General features: G+C 39.4%; 1 protein-coding gene across 5 annotated transcripts in view; it reads left to right on the top strand.

Annotated features, from left to right (window-relative positions):
- The window catches only part of LOC6731469 (tyrosine-protein kinase Btk29A), a 41,316-nt gene extending 30,197 nt beyond the window's left edge, over nt 1–11,119 (top strand). For 4 of the 5 annotated variants that reach the window (XM_016178645.3, XM_016178646.3, XM_016178648.3 and 1 more), the window contains 8 exons: nt 8,078–8,283; nt 8,349–8,465; nt 8,525–8,605; nt 8,671–8,801; nt 8,876–9,004; nt 9,063–9,835; nt 9,913–10,046; nt 10,108–11,119. In XM_016178645.3, coding sequence (XP_016024151.1) covers nt 8,078–8,283; nt 8,349–8,465; nt 8,525–8,605; nt 8,671–8,801; nt 8,876–9,004; nt 9,063–9,835; nt 9,913–10,046; nt 10,108–10,206 — 1,670 coding nt within the window. In that variant the 3' untranslated portion in view covers nt 10,207–11,119. Of the gene's footprint in view, nt 1–5,198; nt 5,450–8,077; nt 8,284–8,348; nt 8,466–8,524; nt 8,606–8,670; nt 8,802–8,875; nt 9,005–9,062; nt 9,836–9,912; nt 10,047–10,107 lie in introns of those variants that run through there. The other variant, XM_016178647.3, reaches the window with a different exon arrangement.
- Nucleotides 11,120–11,430: the final 311 nt, after the last annotated feature.

The raw sequence follows: 11,430 nt of genomic DNA, 5'->3' as shown, positions 1-11,430 counted from the left end.
GTCGTAATAAAACCGAAAGTGCCACGATGGGGAGGGTTAAATGATAGATTCTACGATTCTCTCCAGGCAGATGCATCAATGCCAATCGAAAAGTCGGTTTTTGCATAGTAATTTCATATGAGATACGACGAAGATTGAAAGCTGCTACATCATGCCTCCCCCCTCACCTGACCCCCCTTTTTTCATCCATTTTTTATAGCACGCCCCACTTGGAGCGTTTTGTGTGTAGCTAGACTTTCGGTTTTACTGTGTGCTCATTTCGCTTTGTTTTCTTTTCTTTCGGGCTGATTGGCATGCCAAAGTTGACAATAAAATTATTGCATTGTTGCTGTTTGTGTGTGTGTGTCTATTTATGGCCTTTACTTTACTTAACAATGACCACAAAAATTTGCAATTTGCATTTGCAATTTGAGCCAAAAGCACAAGCCATTGGCAGCCACTTGTTGAATGTCGGTGCTTTAAAGTTGACCGAATCAATTGACCAGAAACATTCAATTTATTTAGCAGTTGTACGGATTTTATGTGCATGTCAAGCTGCGTTTTCTGCTTGTAATATTGTGGATAATGCATAGAATTTGTATTCTATTAGGTGGTAATTTTAGGCTTAATGCAAAAATTAAATCAGAATATTGTTGCAGTGTAGCGCTAACTTTGTAATAATTAACTCACACTATTTTTTAACAACAGTAAAAAACGTGTGACTGCCATGACGTCACAGAGCTAAGTTCGTGTCGCAATGCGAAATCACCGCAAACTTGACGCAGATGCTAATTGTTGAGGCGGCACACCTGTCAAAAACTATACTCCAAATGTATATTACTATATTACTCGTGTTTAACTAGAATTTGTGCACCATATCGATGCGAGGAAACGCAATTGTAGCCCAGTGGCAAGTGATTTCCGATACCATTTCCAATTAACCACAAATAGCCTTCGCGGGATTTGCATTCGTTTAAATTTGTCTGAAACGAAACCGAAAACAGAAACTGAAACACAAACTGAAACGCCAGAAACGCAAATCTTTCGAACCGGCAATGGCACGTTCGACTCAACTCGAGCTAAACTTAACTCAATCCAAGTCGGGTTAAGTTAAGTTAAGTTAACTTGGGCAGTCGCCAAACCAGTTGGCGACTCAAAGCAGTTGCAAAAAGCGTATTTAAATATTATTGTAAATTGTCTTTTTGGCCCGACAAAGAGCAATCGTTGCGACTCTTCAGACCATGGGGCTTCATTTTGCTTCTGGGCACGAAGCTTCCATACGTGCAATTCTCTGCACCTGGGCAACTCACCCATCCGCGATTGCCATTCTTGGCTTTGGTAGTTTGGTTCTGTTGCCATGTCGTAGAAGCCAAGATCTTACCATCCGGTTGGCCACTTTTATTTATTGTAAATTCAATTTGCATCGTGATGCGAAACATTAAGTTATTGACAAGTCTGACAAGACTGTCTGAAAATGGAAAAATGTCTTTCAGGTTGGAACGATAATAATAAAAAAAAACCCGAAAAAAAAACAAACCATAAAACATCAAGGTCAGAGCGCAGCTCAAAAGTTGCTTATCAACTTTATGATTTTGAATTTTAAGGCAGATATGCGAAGGGATTTCCATCTGTTGCCGCTGGTCTCCTAAATGGTTTCATTAAAAATGCATAAAAATAAAACAAAAACCATAGTGCAAGCTGCGGGCAGAAATTAACAAAAAAAAAAACCAAAAAATATTTCACATTCAAAAACAAATCAAGCAGCAACGCCCGCTTCATTTTTGACGTCATTTTTCATATGCAAATTGCTTCGATTGATTTCGCTTTGTCCCCGACTATTTCTTTCTTTGTTCGGAGTTTGTTTTATATTGTGTTAATTGGGGACATAAAACCCCACGGGGGGCGTGGCAATCGCTTTGGGGCGGGTCTCTATTCCCAAAAGATTTGTTTGCAGTTTTCAAGTGATTTAAGGCTAGGGATATAGTTTTTCGGGGGAATTCACACTTGGGATTTACATATATGAGTTTGAAAGTTGCATAATGTGACTCCAAACACGATCAGATGGCCAAGAGACATTAATAAAAGTTGTGGAAATGTATACTCATTTTTAATATATCTTAAATACGCTACTAAATCCTCTTACTGCAGTTAAAACACAAAAATTATCATCAAAAGTATAGTATTTAATGAGTTTTCTATTTTGATAGAATCCCTGCAACTGCTAATTAAAGATTAATTTCATAATAAAATCTACAAGTTACATAAAGGTCATGCAATGCGACGTAACTTATTGAAGTATTTAATTCCAGTAGCTTCGCTGTCAGATTCTGTAACTATCTTCCTAAAGAAATTGACGGATTGTTTGTTGCAAACTTATTTACTGCCCACTCAAATGTCACTTCCGTCTGGCATTAATTGAATGCAATGCCATAATGCAAAACCAAATCGAATGCATAATTTGTTGCATTCTCTGGCCGTAAATTGGCTAAACAAATTACGGTTGTGGCAATTAATCAAGTCGTGTGTAAAGTTATTGGAGAAAGGAACACCCAGCAGCAATCCATGAGATACTCTCGCGAGAAACATTTCAATCAACTTGACAAACTATGTTCTGACAGCTGAATAAAAATTGCCGCAAAATGATTAGAATTCCATGGAGTTGCTTGCTTGCCGCACAGCTTTGCATTCATGGCGCATGCGTTAAAATGTTATTAACCCACATTTGCATAACAAATAACAAAACAAAAAACGGAGACGCGGCCACGATTTACAATTTGTTGTTTGTCTTTTTGCCGTTTCCTGTTTGATTGCCATTACTGCATTGTTGTTGTTGTTGTTGTTGTTTTTGTTATTGTTAATGTTTGTTGTCGCTGGTGTCGCTGACTGCACAATTTTTCAAACAATTTGCGTGTAATTATTTGTTTTCTTTGCCGCATGCAACTTGCCAATTAGTTAACAATTTTTCACACGCTTTTTTATGAGCCTCGGATGTAAACATTTAACCTTAATTTTTTCATGTGGTATTTTGTTTGTTTGTTTTTTTTTGTGCAGTGCGTTTCATGGCTGCAAGATGATTGAAATTTTTCAGTTACTTTGAACAAGAAAATAGTTAATTTTTACAAGTGCTAAGATTCTAGGCATTTTGTCATGCATATTTTCCTACATATTCCCAGCTCGTTTGTTGAAGGCGTTAAATGGTCTTTGAATAACTAATGTTAGGCATGTGGCAACTGCCTTTCTTCTTCTTTTTCTTTTTCTTTGTTGCCTTTATTACTATTTTTACTGTTTACCACACAACCGCATTGTTGCCACAATTGATAAAAGTCAAATACAACATTGTTGCCTACTTTCAGGCAGAGTGAAGCAGCGCAATAAAATGGGGGCAAAATAAATTATGTTTTGAATGCTAAATTTACTAGCCTATTATTGTTGTTGCTTAAAATAAACAGCTTTATTAATTTCTGCATTTAAATTCTGCATTTGCCCCAAGCAAGTTTATTATAAAGTAACGAAATAATTGGCTATGTGAAAAAATACTTTTTTAAAATTGTTGTCAAACAAAGTATAAATACTTTAAAAAAATGCTAAATTAATTAATAAAAAATATTTAAATTAACTAATTCATGCCTTATTATGTTAGCAACATGTTGCTGACACATTAGCAACTTGTGTTGCTACTGCCAACCGATTCATATTCATTAGCTACCGGTAAAACACACACACACACACAACTGCAAACACCTGTGCAGGTGTGCAGACATCACCTGTCTCGCTTTCGCTCGCTGAATTTCCCGCCTGTTGCTTCATCTTCGCAAAGCAGAAGAAGAAGAAGTAACAAAAGAAACTGCCTTTTTATTTCGTCTTGTCTTTTGCGGCTTTTTTCGTTTTTCCACACACTTTGCTATTATACAAGTGAGTTTTTCGTGCTTTTTGTTCTCCGAAAACTTTGGCGTACAGGCAAAGTTCAAAAGTTTTGTTTCGTTACATTGATGTAATTGTTGTAATCGCTTTTTGTTGTTGTTTTTTCCGGCGTATGAGCATAATGGTAACTTTACCGTTCAAAGAAAATTCATTTTACAGTTGAAGGCGCATCGCTTGGTGAATTCAACAAAAACTAATGGAAAATTTTGAAAATCATAGTTGCAGCTTCACAAGCCAAAAATCAGAAGCGCTGGATCTCAACTCTGCACCTTGATCGGTGATATATGTACATATACGCATGTGTTTCCCTAGTTACACAGAAAAAAATATCACATAATTAACATGATGTTCTAAAAAAGTATCTTAAATTTGTTCATATGTTTTTAGATCATAAATCTCTAGAAATTTAAAGATTTTTTGTTATATTTATTATTTATAATAGAGGTATAGTAGTTATCTGCCTCTTTGGCAGATTACTTTATATTAGCTTAGCTTCAAAGCTTAGATGTTTCAAAAGAAACAAATTACCAATATTATATAGATTAATCGAAGTGACACACAGTTATTCGCAGTGTTTGTTTATGTTGCTCAAGTTGTCGTCGTTTCGCTTGGCGGCTTCTGCTTTGTGGAGCCTGCTGCTTTGCTCTCCATTCTCTCCACTCTCCGCTCTCCACTGCTACAATTAAGTTTTACTTTATGTTTATGGCCTCCGTGTGTTGGAAGTTGTTTCTCTTGTTGTTGTTGTTTTTCTCCGAGCCAACTTGCTGCTGTCTGGCTAAAAAAAAATTTCAGTTGCCATTTCAGTCAGTTGGCTTTTAAACATTAACTGAAACAGTTCGCGTCGCGCATTAAAAATTGATTTTTTTTATAAAGCAGAAAGAAATTTGTCAGAGATAATAAATATATTCCAACTACTTGTTGTGATTCGATTTGCGTTGAAAATGAAATGAAATAACAAAGTTAATAACACATAACAAATGACAACGAATGGAAAAATAGTTACGGCCTATGGAAAATGTTTTCAAGATGGCGACGCCTTTGGCCATCGTGTGAAAGCAGACTTCAGATATTGCAAAAATAAATAATTATAAATGTGTAGCGCAAGTCGAGATCACAGGGAATAAAATCTTGAGCACAGGAAGCTCGGAGTTTTTTTTAAATTTTATTCGAGGGCCGCCGCCTTAACGGTAAAAGCCGCTCAGCATCGCTGAATGGGAAACGCTTAAAGGTCAACAGCAAAACAGCAAAGCAGCAAAAGCAACATCAACTACTATAATAACAAATAACAACTGCAGATTGCAAAAAGGAAGCAACTGAGAAACCAGTTTGCCAACAACCTGAAACTGTAGTTCAAAGAATTGCAAATCGAATCAAAAGAAGAAACGTAAAAAAACCGAACAAGCGATTTATGTGAAAGTGAATTGACACAATTACTGCAACATATCGCCGAGCAAACAGTGGAATTTTTTACCGAGTGGAGCCACCGAAGTCTTCACCGCAGATTTTCCCTGAAGCTGAACTATGATGCTATTATCGGCACTCAAGCTGGGTAAGCTGCGATCAGCGGGGTCTTTAAGCATATTGTAACTCCGATTATGGCTCCATTTTTTATTGAGAAGTTCGTCTACTTAGCGAGTACTAAGATAGTTAATTAGTCCGTTTTAGTGGTTAATATGTTGCAAGAAGCTCATACAGTATTATTTCAGTCTTTTCTAACTTATTAAATTTATAGAACTGCCATTTCTATATTACAACTAAACATATATATTTGCACAGATTATGGAGTTTTGTTTCATATAATTATCATAATTTTTTTCAGTGCCCTCCCTAAATATTTTGTAGACCCTGATCTTGTTTGTAACTTTTGTGGGCGTTTTCTTGCGCTGCTAGCTGTCTTTTGAGTCATCGCACAAGCATTTTGATTAGTTTCACCTGCTTGGAATAACTAATAGAGAACAGAGAGAACAAAGCAGCAAACAAACACGTGTTTGAAAGTCTTGCAGCCTTTGATTTCTACAAACACTCGGTTCGAGGCTGAGCACCACCAGGTGCAACAACAACACTACCTGCATTAGTAGCAATAACAAGAATAGCAATTTGCATAACAAATTGTTGGCAGAGGAGGGTTAAAAGGGGGCGGGGGCGGTAAAAGCGGGGCAAAGACAAAGCACAATTACACAATTAGCTATAAATACCCGTACAACGGTAATGACAAATGTTGCAAGTGGGCTTGGAAATGCAACGCACCTGTTGATGTGGCACTCAGTAAAATCGAAAATGTATGCTTAACTCTAGTATCTACGCTCTCCACTTATAGAAAATTCATAAAAGACCTGCTGCTTATGCGCATGCATAAAATATGTACTTCCGTTTGGCAATTTTCAAGTGTTTTGAAAATGATTTAAATACCCAAGTGGCTGGGCAACGGGAAAATCCAGTTGTGAACTTATGAATTTTAATACTCTGTCATTCAAAAAGTGGTTTACAATTTAAGCATTTCTTCCTACTCTTGCTAAAAGTAATATGAAATATATTTTTGAATATAATTAAAATACAAATCAATATATTTTCCCAACCCAGCAAAGCACAAAATACTTCAGCCTTTCGCAAGAAGTCCGACATCAAAGATAGCAATTTTCTTATTATAAGTATATGTAAGCAGAGAAAATGCTTGGAGCGCTTTTCATTTGCATGGAAAATGGCCAAACAAAAGCTTTAACAACCGGCAAGTGTGCGATTGTGTGCATTTGGCTGGGAAAGAAAGAAAACTTTCTATTTTCGGTTTCAATCTTGCATCAATGCAGGGGCACGAGTACGAGTACGAGTATCCAACTGGCGTATTGTGTACGTACTACGTAGTTTGGAGTGGTGGTGCCTTCGAGGCTTTTGTCATCTTTTGCCGGCACGTTTTCCTCGTAACGCTGTTGTTTGGCTTGTTTGTGAGAACGGGTGGAAACTGAAGGAGGGGCGGGCGGTGGGCGGTCCAGACGCAACAAGTTTTCACATGAAAAATGCGCGCACCGCTGCTTTGTTTGTGCTTCTGTGTGATATTGAGAAAATTGGCTTATCAATTGAAAGTCACTGGCTGCAGCCGGTTGCAAACTGCAGGGCAATTTTTCTCCAACCATACTTTGTATCAATTTATAGCAATACGTGTTGATTGCTGGTTGGGAAATCGCCAAAGCCGCTGGCAGTCACTTTCGCTTCGCGATTAACCTTCACTTTTGTTTTTAGCCGCTCGGCGCTCGCGATTCTCGAGCAGGCGCCTACCTGAAGCACTTCTCCATTTGCTCATCCGATGCAAAGTGGATTCCGAGTGGTGGCAGCGCACCGAAAATCCAAAAAAAAAAATCAAAATTAAGGCAGACAACAAAATGTGTATCATGAGCCGAAAAGTTGACTCATTTGCTGAGGGCGATTGCATAAGAGACGCCCACTCAAATGCCGAAACTCGACTGCTCTCGACTGGCATTTAAGTTTCATTTATTTATCTTTATTTATTTTCGCTTTAATTGGGGTTACACTTGGAGTTCACTTCGAGCCAACGTTAGTATTATTGACGGGCACTCGAGAAACCCCAGTTGGCAAACACTGAAATCGTATTAAGCCGAGCAAAGTCCGTGCAGCTCATCAAAAAAGCTTTCCAATGCCCGATGTCTTTGATTTATCTGCGAATTGTGGGCGACCGAGCGGGCGCCTTGAACCGTTGAAAATCTTGTCAATGTTCAGTGTCAGCGCTTGGCCAGCGTCTAATTAATTATCACCTTGACAAGAATCGCAAGCCACAAAAAAGAAAAAAAATCAGCCAGACAGCATAAGGCGATTTTGCGATATTTGTCGATGGCTAATTAATCGGACAGCCCTGGGGTCTGAAAATGTTTAAATTTAGATTTGTGTGTAGTACATGGCAGCACGCAAATGCAAAATACTCGTGTTATGTTTCAGATAAACTGCATAGTTTTTTAAGAGGGTCATGATTTTATTATTTATATATGTAAATAATATATAGGCCACCTAAGTTTTATTTGCTTTATTTAACGGCTACTGTAAAACGAAGACGAAAATCGTCTGGCAGCAAACGAATGACTTAAGCAACGAACTCGAGCAAACGAAAGACTTAAGCTACGAACTTGCAAAAGATATCTAATCAGTTTGGTTTTCTTTTTGCATTTTGCAGGCAACGGCAGTTCTCCAGCCCAGAATTCAACGCGCAGCATCAGTCCCAACAGCTCCACGACCAACAGTCAGTTCAGCTTGCAGCACAACAGCTCGGGGAGTCTCGGCGGAGGAGTGGGCGGCGGATTGGGAGGCGGAGGCAGCCTTGGCCTAGGCGGCGGAGGAGGAGGTGGCGGCAGTTGCACGCCCACATCGCTGCAGCCTCAGGTTAGTTTCGCGCATACATAACCCCGCAATTAAAGCCGCATCTAACCAACTTTCGATTCGAACAGTCCTCGCTGACAACTTTCAAGCAGTCCCCAACTCTATTGAACGGCAACGGAACACTATTGGATGCCAATATGCCTGGCGGTATACCCACTCCTGGAACACCAAATTCCAAAGCCAAGGTAGCAAAATGCTGAGTAAATTTATTTGCAATAGTTATTAATTTTTGTTTCTGCCACAGGACAATTCCCACTTTGTCAAGCTGGTGGTGGCTCTCTATCCATTCAAGGCCATCGAAGGTGGCGATTTATCGCTCGAAAAGGTAAAGCTTACGCAAACTTATTATCTCTGTAAACGAAAAACTAATACTACTAAATTAATTAACAGAATGCCGAATACGAAGTGATAGATGACTCACAAGAGCACTGGTGGAAGGTCAAAGATGCCTTGGGGAATGTCGGCTATATACCCAGCAACTATGTCAAGCCGAAGGCTCTTCTGGGCCTGGAGCGCTATGAGTGAGTAAAACTCATTTTTCAAATGATAAATAGTGTAAGATTACTAATGATTGTCCACCTGCTTACTTTTCTAGATGGTATGTGGGCGACATGTCACGACAGAGAGCCGAATCCCTGCTGAAGCAAGGTGACAAGGAGGGCTGCTTTGTGGTCAGGAAGTCATCGACCAAGGGTCTCTACACACTATCGCTGCATACCAAAGTGTAAGTTTGAGCAAAGCTAACAAAATAAATATGAATATTAATGTAATTTTATGCACAGTCCACAGTCGCATGTGAAGCACTACCACATCAAGCAAAATGCTCGCTGCGAGTATTATTTGAGTGAGAAGCACTGCTGTGAAACAATTCCGGATCTGATCAACTACCATCGCCACAACTCTGGGGGCTTGGCTTGCCGACTCAAATCCTCGCCCTGCGATCGCCCAGTTCCACCGACGGCGGGATTGTCCCACGACAAATGGGAGATCCATCCGATGGAGCTGATGCTGATGGAGGAGCTTGGATCGGGACAGTTTGGTGTTGTGCGGCGCGGCAAGTGGCGTGGGTCTATCGACACAGCGGTCAAGATGATGAAGGAGGGAACCATGTCCGAGGACGATTTCATTGAGGAGGCCAAGGTGATGACCAAGCTGCAGCATCCGAATCTTGTGCAGCTATATGGCGTCTGCTCCAAGCACCGGCCCATCTACATTGTGACCGAGTACATGAAGCACGGATCCTTGTTGAATTACTTGCGACGGCATGAGAAGACCCTGATTGGTAATATGGGTCTGCTCCTTGACATGTGCATACAGGTGAGCAAGGGCATGACCTATCTGGAGCGCCATAACTACATTCACCGGGATCTGGCTGCCCGCAACTGTCTCGTGGGCTCCGAGAATGTCGTTAAAGTGGCCGACTTTGGATTGGCCCGATACGTTCTCGACGATCAGTACACCAGCTCTGGCGGAACCAAGTTCCCCATCAAGTGGGCCCCGCCCGAAGTGCTCAACTACACGCGCTTCTCCTCTAAGAGCGATGTGTGGGCATACGGTGAGTATTTGTCCCGCACAACGGAAGCACTAACTCAATTGATTCTTCAATTAATATCTATTATATTGCCGTTTTAGGTGTGCTGATGTGGGAGATCTTCACTTGCGGCAAGATGCCATACGGTCGCCTAAAGAATACCGAGGTTGTGGAGCGTGTGCAGCGCGGAATTATCCTAGAGAAACCAAAGTCGTGTGCCAAGGAGATTTATGATGTGAGTGCATGGTTCATATAGATCCTTAAAGAGATTTCTTATTGTTCATCTTTGTCCTTAGGTCATGAAGTTGTGCTGGTCACATGGACCCGAGGAGCGTCCCGCGTTCCGTGTGCTCATGGATCAGCTGGCTCTTGTCGCCCAGACGCTAACCGACTAAGGAGCGGACCAGATTGCGGCACCCATCGCCTGAAATTAACACGCACTGAACACACTGAAGCATCTTAAGATATTGAAGAACGTTAAAGGCATTACATTTAAGGTTACAAAAGCGGCGAAAGAAAGATATATTTAGATTTATACATACATGTATATGAAGCATAAGATTTAGTTAAGCGCGAGCCAGTTTACATTACGGCACAAGCCCCATATGATTATGGTATATTTGGATTATATGATAGAGCTAGAGCTGAGCGAATGATATCATTATGTTTATGAACGCGTTAACTGTTAGTCGATGAGATACGAAGCGCAACAACTGACAGTCACATATAGTAACTATATTAAATGAGAAAACGGAAATGCATTAAAGTATAGAGAACTGTAGTTAATAGTCAAATTTTTGATACATTTCACATACCGAAAGCGATATAAAAAAATTATAACGATACATGCATATGATACGATATTTAAATGTGCTTTTTTAAATAGCGAGCCACTGTGCTAAGTAAAATATGATTATCTCTAAAGAATGATAGAAACAAACAAACAAGAAAACTGATTATGCATTAAATATTAAATGTAAGCCTCAAGTCGAAAGCGAAATGTTTGCACAACTGATAAAGGATGAAGGAACCGATGGATGATAAGAAAAGTTCGCCAAGAAACATAAACGATTTTTAGACTAGATTTGTACGTTGCGTAGTTTAAGTTTTGTGATTTATTGTTTAATTCTTGCAGACGATTTTTATTTTTATTTAATTTTGATCTTGCGATGGCTTCACCCACGCTCAAAGTATGAATCAAGTACGGTATAATTACGAGAAATTTATACGATATGCTTTATATTTTAACTGAATTCTTTCGTTTTTTTCAATGTCTATGCGATATAAATCTATATATCTATACACATATTTTACCGTATTTTTATGAACGTTTTACTTAATTAATTTTATCATTTGATTAAGCAACCAGAAATACAAAAGAGAAAAGAAAAACAGAAAATCAAATAAAATGTACGATAAACATTAATTATCATTTACCCTCTTATTTTGGTATTCATTTGCGAAATTTGGAGACTGCAAGCACAGAACTCGGTTTCACACCAAAATGTTTGCGAGCCAAGTTCAGCCGAGAAGAATTCGAAGCAATGAGAACAGAACCAAAATAGAAGCAACTCACATAGACTTATAGCCAGAGACTAAACAAGATACAAGCCAACACC

The sequence above is a fragment of the Drosophila simulans genome, chromosome 2L, assembly GCF_016746395.2.
Source record: "Drosophila simulans strain w501 chromosome 2L, Prin_Dsim_3.1, whole genome shotgun sequence".
Lineage (NCBI taxonomy): Eukaryota > Metazoa > Arthropoda > Insecta > Diptera > Drosophilidae > Drosophila > Drosophila simulans.
This window is presented reverse-complemented; position numbering and strand designations above follow the sequence as displayed.